The sequence below is a fragment of the Maylandia zebra genome, linkage group LG5, assembly GCF_041146795.1.
Source record: "Maylandia zebra isolate NMK-2024a linkage group LG5, Mzebra_GT3a, whole genome shotgun sequence".
In the NCBI taxonomy this organism is placed as follows: domain Eukaryota; kingdom Metazoa; phylum Chordata; class Actinopteri; order Cichliformes; family Cichlidae; genus Maylandia; species Maylandia zebra.
In genome coordinates, this window is record NC_135171.1 from 11,941,368 (window position 1) to 11,965,430 (window position 24,063).

At 38.9% G+C, this 24,063-nt stretch overlaps 1 protein-coding gene across 1 annotated transcript in view; it reads right to left on the reverse strand.

Annotated features, from left to right (window-relative positions):
* camkvb (CaM kinase-like vesicle-associated b) overlaps nucleotides 1–24,063 on the reverse strand; it is a 47,685-nt gene continuing 23,622 nt past the window's right edge. Inside the window, exons 2-11 of the mRNA XM_004571932.5 lie at nucleotides 9,211–9,318; nucleotides 8,986–9,117; nucleotides 6,864–6,938; nucleotides 6,228–6,366; nucleotides 4,598–4,718; nucleotides 4,425–4,500; nucleotides 4,128–4,264; nucleotides 3,854–3,932; nucleotides 2,898–2,985; nucleotides 1–2,712 (exon numbers count right to left, since the gene is read on the reverse strand). Of these exons, the coding sequence (XP_004571989.3) occupies nucleotides 2,350–2,712; nucleotides 2,898–2,985; nucleotides 3,854–3,932; nucleotides 4,128–4,264; nucleotides 4,425–4,500; nucleotides 4,598–4,718; nucleotides 6,228–6,366; nucleotides 6,864–6,938; nucleotides 8,986–9,117; nucleotides 9,211–9,305 (1,305 nt within the window). The 5' untranslated portion in view covers nucleotides 9,306–9,318 and the 3' untranslated portion in view covers nucleotides 1–2,349. The remainder of the gene's footprint in view (nucleotides 2,713–2,897; nucleotides 2,986–3,853; nucleotides 3,933–4,127; nucleotides 4,265–4,424; nucleotides 4,501–4,597; nucleotides 4,719–6,227; nucleotides 6,367–6,863; nucleotides 6,939–8,985; nucleotides 9,118–9,210; nucleotides 9,319–24,063) is intronic.

Genomic DNA, 24,063 nt, shown 5'->3' on the forward strand with positions numbered 1-24,063 from the left:
AACAGATGAATCCAATTTTATTACCATCAAAGTCATCAACTCAGTCAAAGAGTACAGTACAGAGCTCACAAATGCAGGACAGGACCTACAGATGATCACTGGTCCTGGCAACATCACATCTACGAATACACCTGGAAGTGCTCGGCAAAATGAACAGACATGGGTTATTAAATACAGGGTTTATGAGTATGTATTGGGAAAAAGCATTGCTTCAAACTGTGCAACAGTATATGAACAGTATTTATTTGCCATCTAAACAAAGAGAACACACTACATGAAATAATCTATTCACATTAAAAAGATCTGATATCTTTCTGACTAAGCATCTTTTTAAAGATGAAATATTCATCCTAAACAATGTAAGAAAGATGGTGATGCAATCTGAACGATGCTTCGACTAATCTACTTTAAACACATTCAAAGAGATACTTTTATGAGTAAACGACTGTAACAAAAAAAAAGGTCAAACTTGAGATTCTATTGTAAACCTTTTCTTTTTTCTTCCCATTTAGTTTCAAATGGAGAAATATATCTTTTTATTATATAATTTGACAGGTGTGCACAGTAAATATTCTTGACAACAGAGTGGGGAAATCAGACAAGCTGGCTGTGCATAAGCCATGACATACTACACTTGAATTAAGTCATAGCACTGGCAGAGTGGCTACTGTCTTCATGTGGCCCGTGTTTCGGGCTCATGGGAACTTACAGTCCACCCATTGAGAGACACATATGAATTTGACAGCAGCCATATGTCAGTGTCTATGTAGGTCAGTGGCCCTCATGGGCCTGACAGCTGAGAAAGGACTACAGACTTCTACTTACAGGTATGTGGACTGTATCGAAAGGACACCAGGAATCACAGTTTCTGCAGCCAGTCAAATATTGCTCTAACTCCACTAGAGTGATTACAGAGGTTTCCTTCTGTAGCTCATTATTAAAACTCAAGGGGATCAGTGATAAGAAAAGATGAGATTGTTATTACTGTTTATCAAGTATAAGCTGAAAAATCTATGAAATAAAAAGAGAGAGTAAGAGCCAAATAAATAAAAAGAAACAGAAAAAAGCAAAATGATCATGTACATAAAGTTTTAAATAAATACATAATAGAAATAGTAAAAAAAAACACAGTGTAAATATGTGGTTGCACATCTCAGTACAATACAGGTCAACAAAGAGTAAGTGATGGTGCCCTAATTACAGCAAAGTCACCACAGTGCATGAAGTATTTTGAGTCGGTATCTGAACGCAAATGTTTTGAACAAGTCAAAGATGGCGGGATGTCACGAGGGCGTCTAAAAAAGAAAAGCTACAAAAAAATTTGGATGCATAGAACTGCTATGTAAAAATGGGAGGAAAAGAGTGGTGGGGTTGTTTCACATTAACAGCGGGGGCGCCAAAGGAACAGCAGCAGTTGATAGCGTAATGTACAGTATGCTTTTGAAAAGAACATTAGCCTTCACATGGCTTGTGGCAAGAGACGACAATGCTGTGGCCTGTGATAAGACAAAGCTGGCTGTAGCACATCTTTATCCACCAAGTGGGTGTAAAATGAACAGCAAAAGTGAGAAAGCATGCTGTTTTGGCTACTTCTACAAAGGTCTCTATGTACAGAATCTTTACACTTACAGCTATGAGGTTCTTTCCTGAGCAGGAACTTAGCAAAGAAACATAGTGTCTGTGTGTGCTTATGTGTGCAGCTGCCTCGTTCTAAACAACACTGGCTTAAAAACTCCCAGTCGCTGATTAAAAGCCCATTAACTGGTAAGTGGAGAATACAACAGACGGTAAAGATAGCCATATGTGTCAAGTGAGAGAAGTGCTCGTGATCTTCTTCAGGTGCGAATGTTAAGAAGCAAAACTTTTCTACCGATTCTACAAACAAATACTGGAATTGCGAGGATAACTGCAGGGAGAAGTTTCCCAAGTCGGCTCATTAAAGAGGAATCAAAGCTGTTTTCAGCACAATTATGTCTTCCATTATTCTCTTATCACTATGAGAAGAAATGGAAAGAAAATGTTAGCTGCAAGCCACAGCTTGACAGCAAATCGTTTTAGCCCTAAAACTAAAGATTTTGAAGTTAGTGTTTATATAATCTGACGCACACTGGGGGAGGTCAGGGGAAAAAAAGCACCGTACATGGGTAAAAAAAAACAAACAGAAAAAGCCAAGGCAACGTAGCAGTCAGGCTCAGGAAAGGTAGCACACAGCTTCCATGAGATGATACTAATGCTGCAAGTGAAAGAGAAGCAGAGTCAGTGTCACCATGCTAGCAGCTAATGTACAGTGTGCAGGAGTAGGTGGGGACTGCAGAAGTCAAACAGGGCGCGGGGGTGGGAGGTTGGTTTTTAACCCTGCTCATCACCAGCTTCAGCAGGTGTGTGAAGGGCAGCTGAAGCTTCACCGTTGCAACGCGATGCGGGCTCGTCCCCATGTGGAGCCGGGCTGGGCTGCTGATGGTCTTCGGCTGAGGGTGCCACCCCGGCCGAGGCCTCTGGTGCCGGTTGACTTTTCTCCGCTCCGGCGGGGAGCTCTGTGACCGGAGCGGTTAAACCCTCAGGTGCTGTGGCAGATGAAGGAGCAGGAGGGTCGGCAGCAGCCTGGGGAGCTGTGGAGTCTGCTGGGGCCCCGGCTGCAGGGTTTGCCGCCTTTGCGTCACTGTGCTCAGGTGCTCTCAGTCTCTTCATGATGGTGGTGACCCGAACAGCTTTCTGTGGGAGAATTAAGAGCAAACTGAACTCAAATTGATGCTATAACCCCCCCCAAAAAATGCAACTAACAGTTACACAACACTGTACCGTGCTGCTGTATATCCTTGTTCAAAGACAGTAGAACTATTGTCGAACTTTTTGAAAAAGAAAAAAAGCTTCCGGAAAGAGAGAACAAAAGGGCTCACCTTCCATTTAGCTCTGGCAAAGTTCTTTTCTATTTGTGCGCACACGTTTTCCTTGATGTTCTTATCTGAGGCTGCACCACCAGAGATCCTGTTGCACAAAACAGGAGAAATACAACTTCACAACAGAGATTCACATTATCCTTACCTTCATGTGCCACGGGCTGCTACACACAGTATAACTCAATTTGCTGTTTGTTTTATCGATTGGCAAACTTTTCTAAGGACAAAATAACCTTTAAGGATCATTTTTATCTTGGCTATTTTTCTTCAGGGATTTGGCATTGACAGTCTATTTGTGTTCATAGGTTAGACTTGTGAAATATAAATAAGCAGTGGTAACTGGGAAGCTAAAAAAATGCTGTATACAGGTAATAAAGTCAACTTGATAACATGAGATTATATTTATAGAGAAATGTAACAGGTAACTCCAATTAAAGCACATTTAGACATGCAAATGGGATTCAGAAGAATGTTAATCAATATATTTTCAGGGAACCAAGTTTTAAGACTGTTTGTGCCTGATCTTTGTCTCAGACGCAGCCAATAATAATTGGCTAACTGCTAATAATCCTACTATAATGATCGTAGTATATGTATATATATCTGTCTGTACCCTATCTGCTCCCTAATGGGTGGGCTAATCTGAATCAAACGTTGCACAAATATTGTTGCACCTATAGTGAACATCTATATGCTTAAAAAAAACATTTATAATAAATATTTTTGCTTGATGTGTCGCTGTCACCTGTGCAGAATTTGACTGTCAGAGAGTGCACTGAGAAAGTGCAAATAATGCTCAGGACAGTAACAATCCTGGAAATGCTAACCACTGTTTCTTTGCATGATTCTACCAAAAAACAAAATGAACTTTTGAGAAGTCTTTCAGGTCAAATTAATATGGTCGGATCAGAGTCCTTTCATTTAAATGCACAATTTATCAAAGCTCCGTTGCCTACCATTCATGGTTTATAGCCTCCTGGGCTGTCAGTCTCTGGTCTTGATCCACCTCCATCAAACGAGCAACCAAACTCTTAGCTGTCAAAGAAAAATATCGTACAGAAGAAACTCAACAAAGAACAGGTATATTCCCCCGACAGACGAGAACATAAATATGACATATGTTTGAACACTCTAGCGGAAAGAAGAGGAGAAAACTCTCCAAATCTGAAATGTTTACCGAGCAAGCTGTCAGTGTGTTGCTTCACAATGTTATCTTTATCCTAAAAGTACCTGAATCAGAGATTTCATCCCAGTACGGAGAGTCAAACTCATAATCTCCTGCTAGGATCTTTCTGAACAAGTTCTTGTCATGGTTTTCATAATCATCATCATCAGTTTCATCGTAGAAAGGTGGGTTGCCTGACAGCCTGATGTAGGATAGAGTGAAAAAAGAGTGAATATGTGGAGTCCAAAAAAAGCCTTCATCCCATATTTAAACAAGCTTATGCTGTAACAGAGCATTACAGATCAATCAAATTTCCACATGTGACTGAGAATAAGCCTTTAAGTCTCATAAACATAACTTACAAAATATACGTGATGACGCCTGTTGCCCAGCAGTCCACAGGTCTGCCATATCGCTGTCTGCCAACTACCTCTGGAGCTGCACCAGAAAAAAAGACATTCACTAAATTTCTACACATCTGTAAACCAGAACAAGCACTGCCTCATTTGCATGTTGTGAAATTTAATATTCTCACCCAGATACTCTGGCGTCCCACAGGGCTCTTTGATTAGTCCGTTCTCCAGCTTGGCAAGATGGAAGTCACTGATGACTATTTTTGAGTTCTTCAGGCGGTTGTAGTAAACCAGGTTCTCCAACTGTGAAAAGTGACGTTTTTTAGCTGATGTAATATTCATATTTAAGGCATTAAAAAAAGCGAGTTTAAATTTCCAGTGGTTTCAAAACAAAAATAAAGAGAAGACTTAAACGATGTAAATGTTTAATTATGTATTACGAAGTGGGATTTCAACAGTTTTCACAGCATTTGTCACTGACACACATTTAAAAGTCCAAAATCATACAACACCTACCGTTCTCTAATTGTCTCAAATTTGCATACTAATGAGTTGCAAGACAGTGGTTTTTAGCTACATGCTAATGCTATCCCTCTCACTGCTCATAATGATAACACTCTAATGTTTGGCATGGTTACTATATTGTAGTGTCTTAGTTTTATGAAGCCTATAATCATTATTTTTGGAGGTATTTGGTGAGAAATTAAGGTGCTGCTATCTTGCTATCATGGTGCAATGATGCTATCTTGTAGAAAAATGCTAACTTTATCAACAAGAGGCTACAAGGACTAAACATTATCTCATATGGTCTGAGATTTATGATAAGTAAGACAACACAATTAAACTAGTTAAGATGAAGAAGAAAAAGTTGTAATGCTTAAAAGTGAAATTAAAACAAACGAACAAAAAATTCAAATAAAAGAATAAAGACAACAAAAGCTTTAATAACAATAAAAGACGACCAAAAAGCAACATTACAGAAAAACAAGTCAATAAAAAGGCGTCATTGATCCTGAAAGCCTCGTTTCCTTAGTGTTATCTACAAATGAACACATTTGTACCAGCATCATATGGAGGTGGCTTATGTGAATTTGAAAACTAGTCAAACATGGGGAAAAATAATACTAGATGTTTGTGCCTGCTCTCTTCTTTCTATGCTGTGAAGGACATACATAACCTATGAGATGCTCTCTTAAGAAAACAAACCTGAAACTCGCCATTTTTCAGTGTAATGAGATTAAATACGTCATTTTTAAGAAAGAAAAGTGGTGTGTGCAACATCCCGCTGCAGGAGGCAGCTGTCAGAGGGTGGAACAATTGTGACTATGCACAGTAGCAGGTAGCTTGGCAGAAAGGGAAATTAATTCCAAGAAGCAGATGTTTTGGATTGCACACCTTTTCTCTAAGCTGAGGTTTGTTGTTGAGAAAACTGATAACGGTGCAGAAATGTCTTTCAGTTTGGTTTTTCAGGGAAAAGTCATTTAGCCATTTAGTAAAACTGGACTGAAAGTTGCTGGAAACCTTTTTACATCGTACTCTTTATTTCAATGTGATGAAAACAGCTTTTAACTGATTAACTGAGGACATGTGTTTAAAAATGATATTCTTTGTATATTCTTGTCTCTTTTAATGAACTCCAGTACAGTCATGTTGTTTTGAATACTTCTGATTTGATATGGTAAATGGCCTGTATTTATATAGCGCTTTACTAGTCCCTAAGGACCCCAAAACGCTTTACATATCCAGTCATCCACCCATTCACGCACACATTCACACACTGATGATGCGACTTGATATCCTGAAGCATATTACCTTGAGATTTCTGTGAACAATGTGGAGTGAGTGGAGGTAGGCAACCGCCTCCAACACTTGGCGTACCACATTGCTGGTGTCCCGCTCTGAATAGTAGCCTTGATCCAGGATCCAGTCAAACACCTCTCTGCCTGTTGCACTGTGGAAGTTGTTGGAAATTAGGAATGTAATTTAATTTCAGTAGTGAAAGCTTTAACGAACAGTTTAAATTTAAGATTTACTAAAAACTTTTCTGTCTTGGCCTATTCTTTTTCTTCCTTTGCTCTCTACTATTAACAGTTTAGAAAAAAGAAAAAAAAATACATCTGTAATTTAAACTGAAATAAAGACATCCTAATTTGATTATTATTTAACAAGATTGCATAAAAGATTTCCGTATAACCAAAAGCTTTTTAAATCACAAAAAAAGAATCCCACGTTCTGGAATTCCATGGAATACAGTACACACGATTACAAAATCATGAAAGAGCTAATTTCACAATGAATACCAAGTGACTGGAGCTGTTCTTGTATCTACAGGACCTTGGGCTCATTCACCACAAGTATCAACAATATAAACAGATACATTTCAAGTTTAAGTTACGGTCAAGACAAGCAGAAAGGTTTTCCCTTGGCTCATCAGACATCGGAACTCACAGTTCAAGGAAGAGGAAGTACTCTTTTTTGGTCTCAAAGACATCCACCAGTTGGAGAATATTGGGATGCTTTACCCTGAAAAGATGTGTCAAAAGACACAAGAAGAGAATCAAGTCAAATATCAGATAAGATCTGAGTCATTCATTCTTTTAGAAGGCTAATGTAAATACCTTTTCATTTTAATGCACATAAACAACATGCATTCTGAAATCTGAGAGAGGGAACAAGACATATTTAAATATGCAAGACATATTTAAATTCCCATAGATACGCAGATTTGTGTAATCTGATGTATCCATATGGGCATATATCTCAAACATTTATATCATGAGCATTGACTATGCCTTCAACAACCACAGCAACATGCAAGAAACTCTGAAGGACATTCACGAGCCTACTGGTTATTTTCATGATCATTTTTCCACAGTGCTGACTGTGGAAGTCTGCTAAAAAGCTCTGTCTTTAATTGCTTCCTTATTCAATCACTCCAAGCACAAAGTTAATTTTGTGAATGGAAAATTGAGATTTGGGACATTTATGAATGATTTTCATCGTGCATCACAGGTGTGTGTTTTGTAACCATAATTTACATGTCTGAATCAGAATCCAGACACAAGCTGTGAAGTACTGGAGAATTTTTAAAGAGCACATACTCATCATGTGTTATATAAATGTTCTTTTTCAAACCTGCCATGAAATAAATGGCAGAAAGTAGATGCAGTCCAGTATATTACAGACCAGCTATTAGCTACTGTAACAACTTATTAAAGCAGATAAACACTATTTTTTTCTGTTGTTGTTTAGGACTGGAATATTTAGTTTAGTTTTAAAATAATCAATGATGCCTAAAAACTGCACTTCCTGGAAGGGCTACCTGAGGTTGGTTCCAAAAGTGAGTCAATCCTCAAACACCCCCAAATGAACAATGTCCAGCTTCATAGTGACAGTTTATGTTTTACAGTATGATACAAAAATATTTCCAGAAGATACTAAGGTGTATGCTGTTGAGCATTTCTGGTAAGGAATAGTATATACTATTTTAAAATGATATTGGATCATGCAAATCTAAGTAGCTATACCCAATGTCTTGATGCAAACTCAATCATCCAAGTAAAAGAAAAAGAGAATTCTGTTCAACTGGATTTAGCTTTTTCAGTGGGAGAAACATTTCACCACTCGTCCAAGTGACTTCTTCAGTCTCAGCTGACTGCAGGTTTCCCCAACCTTATAAACAGTACCTTTGCACAATGACTGAAACTAGCACAACAGAATGAACAATGGCCTGTGAGGTCAGTTCTTTGATCATTAATACCTCTTTAATGTTTCCATACCAACCCAATTAGACGTGTACTAGATCTACTACTAGATCTGTTACTTTTCCCGTATTAAACTATGGCTGCATCACATGTTAAACTGAGATTTAAATCTCAAATCCAGGATATTTACAGGGGAACCAAAACATGAAACTAAACAAGAAGAAGCTAAACTGACAGAACATACAACTGAACGTTCTCTTGCGTAACAACAAAACAAATGGAAGAAGGTAACTTGAAAGAGTAATCTCTTTTTTTCCCATTTTCATTCTTTTCTTTTGTAATGTCAGCCCACATTTGTCTCTTCAAAATGTAATTTGATGTTTTGCCAGCAATTATTCACAGGCTTTGACACTGTCATCTTACTGCTCAACCCCCTTCATTGATGACTACAACATGAAATGTGGATGCAGTGCACATCCCTGTTATTAAAGTCTAATTTTGAATGGAATAATCGGTGTTTTCAAAGGCTCCTTATAAAAAAAAGCACTTTTATGGTAATCTCACTCTACTGCTTTGCTTGCTGACAGCGACAAATTGTTTGATAAGGCTCAGGTTATGCTAATGTGGGCTTTACCAGAAAGTCAGATCATCAAAGAGAAGCTGAAGGAAAATCTCTGATAATAAAGGCTTTAAAAAGTGACTGCATATGATCACTCAGCAGAATGAAGTTCACTTTTCTGCTTTCTTAAAGAGCACTGAGCTGTTTCTTCTTCTTCATAAAAAGATGTTTTCTGTGAAATCATTTTCAGTAAAATTAAATATAAAGCAAGAGTCACACAGCAAGATGAATCAGATGAAAAACTCACATCTTCAATATGGCAATCTCGTTTTTTGCAGCCTTACGGACTTTCCTCCCATCCTTTTTCAGGAATTTTTTACATGTGTACATCTTCATTGTAGTTCTGTCCTTGGCCCTGAATATCTCACAGAACTCTTCCCTGAAAAGATTTTCACAGCACTTCAGTTTTTCTTAAACAACATAATGGAAGCATAATTCAAATTCAAAAGCAAAAACCTTCCGAGATACTTACGATTTAACGATCTGACCCAGGTCATATTTATCTGTCACGTCCGAAGGACTGTGGTAATCCTTCTTTTCCCCGATTGTTAAACAGCCAAATGGCATGGCCACTCCTGACCTGTGGTATAAAAAAAGACAGAGCGAAATAAATAAGAATAAAGATTAAAATCATTGCAATTTGTCAGGTCATTCCAACTACTGCTGATTTATTCCCTCACACAGATCCTTAATCTTACACTGGACGATGACTTGGCTGCAACATATCCCTCCCTCAGCCATAAAATAATTATTCCAGAAATGCTGAGAAAGCATTTCCAAAGTGTGAGCACTAAAGAGTCACCAGAGGCAGTATGAGTGCCACAGATTGTTTTAAACTTGCTAAACAGAGCTTTCATGATCCAGCATTAATAAGAATAAAGGCATAACTGCTACACAGTCCTACCTTTATGTTACAGCTCATAATTTTGAAAAGTCTGCACTGAATATACCAGCACTTTTCCGTGGGCAGAAACTTACAAAACACAGGGGTCAGGGAGCAGCAGGACTAACGGTTAATTCAAACACAGAGCCCAGTAAGGTGAATCCCACAACAACTGAAGCATTTCCAATCAAGAAAGGGAACCAGCAAATATCGGCAGAGCACCCAGAGAGGGAATTGAGGGAATTCAAGTATTTTCTAAGCTCTAAATCAGCACTTTAATATCTAATTGCGTTACAGTATTTCTGTGACTCTCTTTAACAGTTTCAATTTCAAACTTGTTTGTTTTGTTTTGTTTTTTGTTTTGTTTTTTTTTGGGGGGGGGGGGGGGGGGGGGGGTGTGTAACATAATTCTATGTTGGCAAGTTTTCACAGTTTTCCTATTTTTAGTAAAGGATTCTATGATTTAAAAAATCCTCCAGCACTCATTGTCAGCTAATGATAAATGTTTTGACAATATCTATTGAAGTGATAATATTTTATATAACACAGAAAGATGCCAGGCAGGCATCATAAAATCATGCACTTTTTAAATGTGGTCCATTTTCTTAATAAAAAGTAGTGGAAGACTTTATTTTATTTTGTTTATTTGTATTTCTCTCTGCTTGCTTTATTACAAAAGTCACTACACATCACTGCTACACATTAAAGGTTTTATTTGCAGCTGAGGTGTTATAATTATTGTAGAGATCAAAGGAGAAATGATTTTTTTCTTTGTAATCTTCTCTCCGCACAGTAAAGTCAGGAGCAGCGAACCCAAGACCAAGACCGTGACAAGCCGAGCTGTTTCTGAATTTTCATGGTTCGCTGCGGTTAGCATGTGTATTTTTGTTTATGGCCAAATGCAAAATTGTGTCTGAAGTCAAAATTCCCAATCCATCTTCAAACACTTCACAGACTTCAATCAGCTTTTTTACGTGTCTTTAATTATCTCAAACCTCAACTCTAACTCTTCTCAGTAATCTTCATAGCAAATCAGACACAAATCAAACAGATCAAACACAAAAGAGAAAGCTGTTACACACAATTAATAAATTCACTAGTTTAACAAGAAATGTATCTCTGCGTCGTATGAAACTGGTAATGAAAAAGAGATTAGGGATCGTCACAAATATAACAGCACATGACTCAGAGTTTTAGAATTTAAGGCCAGGCATCGAATAACCTCAGTCTAGTCCCTCCTATCACTCCAACTCATTCAAAAAGACATCAATAACCAGACAACAACAGCATTTATTCCACAAGGACCTAAACTCAAGCAAACTAAAAGCCATACATGATGCTCAGTGGCAACACACTAAGAAGTGTTCTAACTGTTGTACTTTTTAAATAAAGTTATGCAGCAGTAAATGCTTATCAATATTCCTATCAATCTGGGAACACATTCACTAGTTTTGGGGTGCCAGAGAATTTGGGTTAAAAAAGCAAAATCAAAACTAAATTAATTCCAAACAAACCCAACGGTTTCCAGACTTCATCAGACTAGTTTCCTCATTTGCTCCCCATGCATAATGCTTAACACAACCAGAACTTGCTCAAAACGACTCAACACTAGAATTGGGGCAAAAAGTGGACCACTTAAAAACCATCATATACACACAACCGTGTTGTTATTCATTCAGAAAAGCCTTTAATCTTACTGAGTTGTGACTTGGTGCTCCAATAAGGAAAAACCACCTGTTTACACCCTCGGTTATGGACGAAGCATTTCACGGCTGGCTGGAGTGTGGGATACGGTCTTTCAACAATTTGTATATAGATAAGAGGTTTGTTTCTTTTGAAAAAAGCTTTCTCAAAAAGTTTTAATTTACGTTGATTTAAGTCTTTTAGATATTTGCAAATTAGATGTTTTGTCTCATCTAATTCTGAGTGTTTCCCTATGCACCCGTCCACTTCTCTGCTGGACCTGATAATTAAAAACAAAACGGACTCAAAGAAGATCATTGGTAAAATGTATACAGTGTTTAATGACCACAAGCTGACTACCTTAGAGGGCCTTAAGCATAGATGGGAAGGGGAACTAGGAGAAACAATACCCGAGACAACTTGGCTACAAGTTTCAATGAATATCTCCAACTCATCAGGCGATCTGTTATACATTTTAAGGTTGTACATCATCTCCACTGATTTGGACCCCACATGCGGCCTGGGTAAGACAGCTCCAGCCACTCTGCTGCACATGTTTTACATGTTTTACACAAGTTACATGGATGGAGCTCAACCTTTCAGACTAACTCCAACATAACAGGACAAACGATCCAGCCAACCCCTCTGATTTAAATGTTTGGTGTGATTCCCTCTGAAGCATCCCTGAATAAACTTGCTCTATCACCTCTCTGCTGGCCAGAAGATTTATTCTCACCAAGTGGAAGGACCCCCGGCCCCCAACATTTGGCCTGTGGATTAGAGACGTGATGTTCATCTAAGGAAGATTAAGTTCACCATCAGAGGGTGTGCTGGAAAATTTCATCCTTCCTGGCAACCGGTCATTAGTTATATTGACAAAATGTCATCCTGTGATATGGAATCATGATTCTGTTATGTTGAATGTATATAGCCCAGTGGCCCATTGTCTTGCATGCCTATAGTTTTGTGTGTACTCTGAGTATATATATCACTATTTTATTTTTCACTTGAGATCTGTTATTGAGAGGTGGGAGCAATGTTGTACATTTATTGGTATATGCTTATGTGTTTAACTGTTGGAAAAATAAGTTTAATAAACTACCTGGATCAAAAAAAAAAGTGGACCACAAATGGAAACTTCTTTTATCATTATTTTCCTCATTCCCCATAGACTCTATAGATTTATGTGACCGCATCTGCCTGAGTAATACCCTCTATATCACATGGTAGTAAATCTTGTGAAAACATAAGTAGTGTTGTGTTTCGCTAATTTAGCACCTTTAATACCTGAGAAATGGAGACACTTATGCTCATTGATTGGCAACACTGCCTCCAGTGGTTAAAAACTGTGTTAAAGAATAGCTCTCTGCATCAACATAAGTCATGAGGATGCCTATGGTATGAGAATCCTAACATATTGAGAAATGTAATTTTATTGTGTTTTGAACAACCAATGCGAAGAAAAATGCCCTCCAAAAACCAAAAGAAATGGAATCAGCAAGAATGTGGATGAAATCCCTTGATATATTCAAGAAATCCTGAGAGAAAGCAGTGACTCTCTCTGTGTCTACTAGTGTTTTTAAAAAGGAATCATACTACTTATTAATCCAGTGCAGATACCTTGGGGCCAGCAACCACAACACTGCATGCTTGCTGACTGGACTCGCATAAATATTCTCTTTGCAAAACTAGGAATGTAAAGCAGTAGTGGAAAATGCCTGAACAGCATTTTCTAGAGATGAACATACGGTATAAAATATATATTTCCTATCCATGAAGCAACCATTTGTATTGTCACTTTGTGACGCAGGGTAGTAGGGAAAATGAGAACCTTCTTACTATGTAAGAAGGAAATTTGTCTTCTGCAGCTTCTGATATCCAATCTAAATGAACAAGGCTCAGCTGAGAAAACTGTGAAGAGAAAACTTTGTGCTCACTTCCCTTCCTTTTCTTAACTGAAGCACAACACTGACTTGTGCAGTCAGTGAGAGGAGCTGACCTTTTTTGGCTCCCTCTCTTTCTCTCACTCTCAGTACATTGTATATCAATGCTGTGGCTCAGTAAAATTGCGCTGCAAAGATGAAAGGAAAGTTCTGCAGGGATGGTGGTTTAAATGGAGGACATTCTGAGTAGGTTTAGCAGACCGAAAAAGGCCAAAACATGTCCGAAAAATACATTATGGCTACGTTCAGCAAGTAGCCACAGTCGTGACATTCTAGGAAAAATGCACATGAGAAGAAGAGAGTGGGCACGCAATTTTGAGAAATGAATTGCATGAAGTAATCCAGAAAATCAACCTTTGCGGTTTTTGAAAAACTTTATCTTGAGCCTGCAAAGCCACAAGAAGCACAAGGGAGAACATACGCAAAAAATTCAACACCAGATAATGTAATTCTTCAAAGAACTCATGAAGCAATGTAATGGAAGAAGAACTTGTCAAGCACTTGAAGCAGAAATAGCAGGATGCTTGCTATATCACATAACAGAGGCTGCATAATGGATCCATTTCAATCGACCGGCATCAGCAACATTCAAGCATTATCGCCCCGTGTTCTGACTGTTATCTGCCTCTGGGGAGCACTACTCAATGGCTCTTAATGCTTTATGTGCCACTGTGTGCTGTGACTCTGCTGTGGGCCCACCTCGGGACACAGTACTATATCACCAAGGAATTTCTGCTAGTGCTGTGAGGATTTACAGGACAGAAGATGGATAGTGAAAAAAGATGGAGGCTTATTAAGCAAGTGCAATACCTCCTTCAGCCAGGCAAGGCCGTCAGGAAATGAGTCGTTTTAGTTCTTTGTGCTTGATGAAACTCTTGCAGTGCCTGGAAAAGCCAGGGATTAGACTAAAGGCAGTGCTGAAAGTGCTTTTTGAAGCACGTAAGTGGGGATTATTTTAGCTGCTACTGGGATATAATGCAGGGTTACTCCACAGGGAAGTAGTTGGTATAGTTAGCTTACTTAAGTGAGCCATTTTCCCCTTGCTTTTAAGAAATGTTTCACTTCATGTTTAGTTGTTGACTCTCTGCGCGGCGTTCTTTCACACCCTTACTCCCCCTCTGCCTCAGTAGCTACTAAATGAGGATGCACAGTAAAGATCAGATCCCATGCATTACGCTTGTGCTGACTGTAGGCCATTACATACTTCACTGAAGCGAACCCAAGCAGTGCTAAACTGCAACAGTCATGCACAAACCACATTTTACACACATAACTGCTCATCTTATATAAGAATAACAGCATAACACATGATTGAAAACCGTGTCATATCTTTTTAATATCACACATTTCTCATTTGAAAACATTTTTCAGGATCAAGAAGTATAAAAAGCTTTTATATCGCACCTAAGACCAAAAAATTAGACTAATATACTAATAAGATACCTTTGGACAAACAGAGAGGTTTCACTCAAACAGCAGGAAAGTTCCCATTCTCCATTTAGCCTTCTTCTACAGCTGAGAGATCACAGGCACGCTTTGAGGGTAACCCAGAGTTAGCCACCAAAACGTGAGAAGGAAACCAAAGGATAAACCGTTACATGCAGTTAGCTGCGTTTGACTGGTTAAATGTGACATAGTTGAACACTGGTGTGCCAGCGTATTATTTAAAAAGCCAAAACGCAGCCAGTGTGGCATATCAGACCTTGAAGGAAACACACTGTAGCTTTATAATGTTTCACTGAAGCTCTGCAGTCACAGTCCGATCATTTACTATTAATGCTCTTCTGAAGATTTTAGGTAGCAAACATAACCAGGAGATAATATGAATAAGTGGTCAAAATTCATCTTTCACACAAATACCACCCATGCTGAGTCCCTCAAGCACACTACTTGAGTGTTTTGGGCAAACTACTAATTCTGTTTTGACAAGGCTAAGATCAAATATCATCTCTTTCTCTGTCTCTCATTATCTCTCCATTCTCTGTGTTCCTAAAGACTGGTTGGAGCCTGAGTCTAAAAAGACGCGTCTCTCTAGGTTTTTGGAAATAAACATTCTTGACCTTCGTTTTCTTTCATCCTCACTGATCTCCTCCTGGGATTGCCCAAAAGACTGCGAGAGCACTTTGCTTTCAGCTAAAAAGAGAAAATAAGGGCAGCACAGATGGGCACAGTGACAATTGTGTAAGTCTTAATAAAGCCTTCTGAGCAGAAAGGTTCTATTGCACGCACACAGTGCAAGGAAACTATTCTTTTTGCAGTGAAAGCTAATAGAAAGCACATCTGTTGGATTGCAGCACGTCAGGTCTGAAAGCCCTCAACTTTAGCTGTGCCAAAACAATGGAAAACTAATGGGCTCCTAAATAACACTCTGGCTACAGTTAACTTTGAGTTTCAGTAAGAATGTATCGACTCCTTCATGTTTTCACGACTTTCAAACAATGATTTCAAGATTCTTTTCAAATCCTAGCTTCACTGAGATTCACACAGACTGTCAGCGTCAGGCGATGGGATTGGTTACTATGGGGGACATAATACGCAGAACCTCTGTAGCTTCTGTTGTGTAATTGTTGTATTTGCATCTGTACTACAAAGACCATGGTGCTCTTCTATTCATTCCTGACTGACAGTAGAACAATATAAAGCACTGAAACAGAGAGCACATTTTCCAGTCCTAAGCAGTGTCTACAGACATTCAATCCAGCATTTAACAACCTGTCTTTGTAACTCACATCGATAACTGTATCAACATATTTACTAGGGCTGAACGATTATGGAAAATAATCTAATTGCGATTTTTTGCCCCAATATTGCGATTGCGATGCGATATGCGATTATTTTTTAAGGTCTTTGTCTTCTGTATTATTAAACAAAGACAAGCAATACATCATATAGTATGGCCAATACTATATTACATTAATTTTAAACTGTTCTTTCCTGGAAGACAGACCTCTGTTATGATGACATGAGGTGATGCATGAATTGATGACTGACATTTTTATTTAACTTCTTCAATCACAACAGTATATTTGAACATACACAATAGTTTATTTTTAGCTTACAAACATCTGAGCATAAAGTGCTGGCAAGGAACCCTGGTGTAAACATTAAAATGAAAGTCAGTACAATGTGCAGATTGCAGAAATATACATAAAAAAAATCAGTGGCTTTACCACACTCAGTTTTTCGACATCTGTGAACTACTAGACAGTCATTCAATTAAAAAATAATATTAAATAAATAAAACTAATAAATAAAAAATACACACATCTTACTGATCTCTGCAGTCAGTAACATTACACATAAAGTGCAAACATAATAGCAATTGTATAAACACACACACAAACACGCCTTTAAAGTTTAAAGGCGTGAAATTGGACGGTCTAGTTCTGATTAGCGTCACCGCTGTCTCGGTGGAGTTTAATAAACTCGGCCGTCTGCTTCTTGCTATCTAAAATATAACCAGACACTGGTGTAAATTCTCGACTGTCTCATACTTCTGTTTAATAAGTTTTCTGTTTGACGTTTAGTCAGCTGTGTGAAAACCAAGGAGGAACCCACCCGGGGGATTAATAAAGTTTTATTTTATCTAATCTAATAACTTTAATCTCAGCCAAACCGATTTACTCACGAACAAACAAAACAGTGAAAAAAGCCCAACAATAACATTTTTAGGTTGTCTAAGTGACTTATATATTACGTTTAACCCGAGCAGCGAAACTCCGCGGTGATCTGAAAATGATGTGCCGGGAGTTGTGCCGTTCTCGGCCGCATCAGTAACCCTCGAGCTCCCGGCTAGCTGTCGAGCTGGTGGGTAGCAGACGCCTCTGAAAACGTCGAAGCACTTTTGCAAATATGGGATATCTTGATAAACCGAGCAGATATTTGATGTTTACACAACTACTTTCTCGCCTGAAAATATGTTAAAAGTTTATTTTGTGACCCAGAAAGATTAGTATGAGTAATTTTAAAACTTAGTAGCGGCCGCCATTGCTGGAAACTGGATATGGTAGTAATTTGGACAGCCTTCGGCACGTCGCTGTGACGTAATCGGTCTACAAATGCGGCCTCAGGAGGATGCAGCCCATGAATTTGGACATGTCCAGAGTATAATCGCAGCCTTTGCGGTTAGAAAATTGCACTTGATCATGTCGCGATATTATCGCAAATGCGATATATCGTTCAGCCCTAATATTTACTAACCCAGGTGTTGTCTAATCTTATGCTCCTCGTTACGCCGACCTGTGGCATACACTGTATTCTGTTTCTGTTTATGATGACATCATATACAAACATAATCTCAGAGGTCAGACGAGTGCTATATTAAAAAAATGACCAACAATTGCTTTGTAAATCTCACCTATCACGTCTGCTTTCTAAGTGAAACGTTACTAATTCAAAAAAGAAATCTGACTTTACTTGCAGGTGTGAAGTTTTGAAGGTGCAATAATAATTTTAAGCAACACCAAGACTGTGAAGCAGCTATTTTTCAAGTCGGGTGTAGACACATAAAACAAAAGGATGTGTCGGCTGTGAAGGGTGAGCAGGTGTATGAAAGCTACAGGAAGTAAATCATTAAAATGACATGAAGGCAGTCCAGCCGTGGTACTCTAACTCAAAACCTATGTGCAATTTTACCCTTGTAGCTGTTATGAATTAAAGATACAGGCAAATATAGACACTGCACTGAAATCATTTGCTATCCATTAATGTAAAGCTGCCCAACTCTAAGTGAACTTTTATAAACAGTTTCAGCTAAGAGCCGAGACAATCCATTAGTGTGGAGAGTAACTGAGAGGCCAGCAGACGCGGTGGAATACTGATGGTATGCAATAAATCTACATCGGCAGTAAGTGACCCCGGCAGTGCCTCTGTTATAGAGGCCAGAATAATAGCTGCTACTATTCCCAGAAAAATGGGCCAACCAAGATGGAAACCAGTTCAAAGATGTTTTACAGTATACAGTTCAAGCTGCATTAATTGAATGGCATATGAGTGCATTCATAAAAGAACTTCCCCAAAACTCACTTGGAAGAGCATCAGCAACATCATCGCTCTGCCTCATTACTGCACTGCACAAGAATTACATCTTTTTTTCATTTTGATTAAGGGAAATGAATTCTTAGAAATGTTGACCAAAAAAAAAAAGTTTGCATGCTATGTCTCTGGGGCTTTTTACTGCACTAATTAAAATTGCAAGGCGGCGTATAAATCTTGCTGTTTCAACCTTTAGAGAGCTAGCTGAAGAACATGGACGAGAGAGCTCTATAACAAGAGGAGGAAGGCAGGGTAATAACAGCAGACAGGGAACACACGAAGGGACTGGGAGTTGCATTAATCCGCAGCATGTGTAGAGCAGGGTTAGAATAAAAAGATAGTGGCAAAGGTTTTAAAAAGCCGGCCAATTCACAATTGAATTAATTATTCATGGCTGGCAGTCTCATTTTCCACGGTGTGTCTCACTGGGCCTGTGATCCGTGTGTTTCTTGTATCGAGGAATCTCTGTGTCCTGGGGCACTTGCTAAACAGTGTGCTAGGAGCAGAAGCATGGCAGGTCTGGCAGTACAGTAATAATTACAAGCCTTCTCCACTCAGCCCTCTTTTAATCCTAGTTCAGTACACAATACTGCTCACGGTGTCTGCATCAGTCTCACACAGGGCCAGTCTCTCTAGATCCACTACATCTCTCGTTTGTTTGCGTAGCATCACAGAGGAATGAAAAGTTTTTGAGGGTTTATTGAAGGACCCTGGATCCTAAACACTTCGTCACCTTTAAAGTAGAGATGGACCGATCCGATATTACGTATCGGTATCGGTCCGATACTGACGTAAATTACTGCATCGGATATCGGAGAGAAATAAAAAAATGTAATCGATCCATTAAATATCAAAAAAGCACCTCACAAAACGCGTCGGAGCAGTATGCATCACGTGATAGAGCGGCTGTGTGTATTTGGAGCCTCGCTACCAAACCAGCATTTCATCTCCGAGGAAGTTTTCCCAGAGAGAAGTAAAGCAACTGTGTAAGTTCATCTCTGAATGTTTGTAAAGCATTCCAGCGTTAAGCTTAACAACCGATATATGGAGCAACTGCTTCTTCTCTCCCTCCCTCCCTCTCCTGCTGCTACTTCAATCATGAAACTGATTAATGATCAGCTGATTGGCTTTTGAGAGTCCGTCTCTCCTCTTTGTTTTTGGCCCACTTTGCACCAGAAAGAGGAAACCAGCGGCTGAACAACAGCAGCACGTTTAACCTTGATAAGCTGTTGTTAGAATGTATTTAATATTACTTTGTACACCAGGATCTTTTTCTAGCTGATGGCTGGTAACTGTGCAGGGGCGGATCTAGCAAAGTTTAGCCAGGGGGGCCGATAGGGCATGAACAGGGAAAAGGGGGCACAAAGACATACTTTTCTTTCTTATTCTCATTTAAAATGTCGAGCTTTTAAAAAATGATTATTTGAATCTTACACCCAAAGTTTTAATCTTATGTAAAATATATAGAAGTCCATTACTGTATATAGTAACTGTTAAGTCTAATATACCCTAGTAAGCTATGCTACTTTTTCCTTTGGGAAGATACCATCTGTGCAGTCTGCAATTCTGTTGAAGAAAGATGTTGAATCTATTTAATTATTCTTGAAAAAGTAATTTATTTATGTGCAATTTTTTTCACACTGCATCAAATTAAAGTTGATTATGTCAATTAAGCATCAAGAGGTGGAGGGTGGTTCCCTATTTTTTTTTTTTTTGCTGGGAGTTTGCAACCCTATTAGTTAGGTTGCTTAATATTTCTGCTAAGTACTCTTTAAAATACCAGAATAGGAAGGATGGAGTAGGTTTAAGTTTATCTGATTGATCAGTATTACTGAACCATGAAATATTTTGGGTGCAGGGTATTTTTTACATACAGGTATAACTAATAGCTTTAGTGTTGTTGTTTATTTAAACCTGAATATGAACTTGTACAAAATGCAGCAAGATATTAAATAAACAGTTTTATTGATTAAAAAACACACTATATCGGATTCATATACAGGGAGTGCAGAATTATTAGGCAAATGAGTATTTTGTCCACATCATCCTCTTCATGCATGTTGTCTTACTCCAAGCTGTATAGGCTCGAAAGCCTACTACCAATTAAGCATATTAGGTGATGTGCATCTCTGTAATGAGAAGGGGTGTGGTCTAATGACATCAACACCCTATATCAGGTGTGCATAATTATTAGGCAACTTCCTTTCCTTTGGCAAAATGGGTCAAAAGAAGGACTTGACAGGCCCAGAAAAGTCAAAAATAGTGAGATATCTTGCAGAGGGATGCAGCAGTCTCAAAATTGCAAAGCTTCTGAAGCGTGATCATCGAACAATCAAGCGTTTCATTCAAAATAGTCAACAGGGTCGCAAGAAGCGTGTGGAAAAACCAAGGCGCAAAATAACTGCCCATGAACTGAGAAAAGTCAAGCGTGCAGCTGCCAAGATGCCACTTGCCACCAGTTTGGCCATATTTCAGAGCTGCAACATCACTGGAGTGCCCAAAAGCACAAGGTGTGCAATACTCAGAGACATGGCCAAGGTAAGAAAGGCTGAAAGACGACCACCACTGAACAAGACACACAAGCTGAAACGTCAAGACTGGGCCAAGAAATATCTCAAGACTGGTTTTTCTAAGGTTTTATGGACTGATGAAATGAGAGTGAGTCTTGATGGGCCAGATGGATGGGCCCGTGGCTGGATTGGTAAAGGGCAGAGAGCTCCAGTCCCACTCAGACGCCAGCAAGGTGGAGGTGGAGTACTGGTTTGGGCTGGTATCATCAAAGATGAGCTTGTGGGGCCTTTTCGGGTTGAGGATGGAGTCAAGCTCAACTCCCAGTCCTACTGCCAGTTTCTGGAAGACACCTTCTTCAAGCAGTGGTACAGGAAGAAGTCTGCATCCTTCAAGAAAAACATGATTTTCATGCAGGACAATGCTCCATCACACCCGTCTAAGTACTCCACAGCGCGGCTGGCAAGAAAGGGTATAAAAGAAGAAAAACTAATGACATGGCCTCCTTGTTCACCTGATCTGAACCCCATTGAGAACCTGTGGTCCATCATCAAATGTGAGATTTACAAGGAGGGAAAACAGTACACCTCTCTGAACAGTGTCTGGGAGGCTGTGGTTGCTGCTGCACGCAATGTTGATGGTGAACAGATCAAAACACTGACAGAATCCATGGATGGCAGGCTTTTGAGTGTCCTTGCAAAGAAAGGTGGCTATATTGGTCGCTGATTTGTTTTTGTTTTGTTTTTGAATGTCAGAAATGTATATTTGTGAATGTGGAGATGTTATATTGGTTTCACTGGTAAAAATAAATAATTGAAATGGGTATATATTTGTTTTTTGTTAAGTTGCCTAATAATTATGCACAGTAATAGTCACCTGCACACACAGATATCCCCCTAAAATAGCTAAAACTAAAAACAAACTAAAAACTACTTCCAAAAACATTCAGCTTTGATATTAATGAGTTTTTTGGGTTCATTGAGAACATGGTGTTAGGATGCCTGGGTCATTGACCCAGGGTTTTTGAGTTTATTATATTATTTATACTTTCTAGTCTTTGGTTTCTTTGAGTTCTGTCTTATGGTTTATGTCTCTGTCTTCTTTAGTTGCTCTGTCTCCCCTATCACCTGTATCCCCTTGTCTAGTTCGCGTCTCTGTGTATCCTTAGTTCCTATATCCCCGTGTTCAGTCAGTGTTTGTGTCTGCCCTGGTCCCACGTCTCTGTTCCCTCTGTAGTGCCTGCATGTGAGTCTGTGTTATGTGTTTCCTGTTTTACTTTGAAGATCTCTGTCTTATCTCAGTGTGTTCAGTTTACGCTTCCTTTTGTCTCGTCAGTTCTGATTTGCCCCAGCTGTGTTTCCCTCCTGTTATTCATTCCCTGATTGCTCCCTCTTTGTATTTAAGCCCTGTGTTTCTCTGTGTCCGTGTCGCGATCTACCGTTTATTTTGCTGTGTGTTTTGTCAATCCGCCGGTTTAAGTTTATTTAGATTTTTTCCAGTTATGTTATGTTTGAGTTCAGCATTAAAGCTATTTCAATTTACGTTTGTCTCTGGAGTCTGCACCTTGGGTCCTATCCCTGTCCGCACACAGCCCACACCTAACACATGGTTGTTGTTCAATAATAAAATTATTCCTCAAAAATACAACTTTCCTAATAATTCTGCACTCCCTGAAGGTATCGGCAGATTTCCAGATTTATGATATCGGTATTGGACATAAAAAAGTGGTATTGTGCTATCTCTACTTTATTAAAGAATAGGTGACGATGTGATTTCATTCATTCAAAACAAAAGCTGTGCATCTGACTCACACTGCTGCATTCTTCTATGAATGAGAACACTTTGCAGCTGCTTCATCAGCACAAGAGTAAGCGCACTTTTGCACTTCACTTCCTTCCCACTTCCTTCTGTCATCCTGTGCCATCACTCTCTCGCAGCCACGCTTCATGGCGAAACACTTTAAGCAAACAACAGCACGAGCTTAACTTTGCACCTTACAAGAGTCACATGACAAATCAGAGTACAGTTGCTTCTTACGGCAGCTTCTAGAGAGGAAGTGAGACAACAGGATGTGTCACATACAGCAAAGAGTCACAGTTATATGGTCAATGTATTTCCAACCCTTCCAGGACCGGCAAACAACCCTTTTTACATCTGATGCCCACCATGTACAAAAGAAACACATCCATCATTACACAGTATAGACCATTTTGTTGTTGTTGAATACAAAAGAAACTGTTATACTCATGATACATGTTCATTTACAAGTGTGATAAACTTTTGAAGTATTTTAATACTCAGTGAAAACTATAAAGAAATTTTTAATAGGCCAGCTCTGAATTAAAAGTAATTTAACCATATTTCCCTAAAAAGTGGGAGCGTATTTAGAATGTACTTAGAATTAGAGATGGCACGATACCACTTTTTTATGTCCGATACCGATATCACAAATTTGGATATCTGCCGATACATATATGACTCCGATATAGTGTGTTTTTTAATCAATAAAACTGTTTTTTTAATATCTTGCTGCATTTTGTATAAGTTCATATTCAGATTTAAATAAACAACAACACTAAAGCCATTCTGTTATACCTGTATGTAAAAAATACACTGCGCCCAAAATATTTTAGTAGTATAGCTTACTAGGGTATATTAGACTTAACAGTTATACAGTAATGGACTTCTATATATTTTACATAAGTTTAAAACTTTGGGTGTAAGATTCAAATAATTATTTATTAAAAGCTAGACATTTTAAATGAGAATAAGAAAGAAAAGTATGTCTTTGTGCCCCCTTTTCCCTGTTAATGCCCTATCAGCCCCCCTGGCTAAACTTTGCTAGATCCGCCCCTGCACAGTTACCAGCCGTCAGCTAGAAAAGGATCCTGGTGTAGAAAGTAATATTAAATAAATTCTAACAACAGCTTATCAAGGTTAAACGTGCTGCTGTTGTTCAGCCGCTGGTTTCCTCTTTCTGGTGCAAAGTGGGCCAAAAACAAAGAGGAGAGACGGACTCTCAAAAGCCAATCAGCTGATCATTAATCAGTTTCATGATTGAAGTAGCAGCAGGAGAGGGAGGGAGGGAGAGAAGAGGCAGTTGCTCCATATATCGGTTGTTAAGCTTAACGCTGGAATGCTTTACAAACATTCAGAGATGAACTTACACAGTTGCTTTACTTCTCTCTGGGATAACTTCCTCGGAGATGAAATGCTGGTTTGGTAGCGAGGCTCCAAATACACACAGCCGCTCTATCACGTGATGCATACTGCT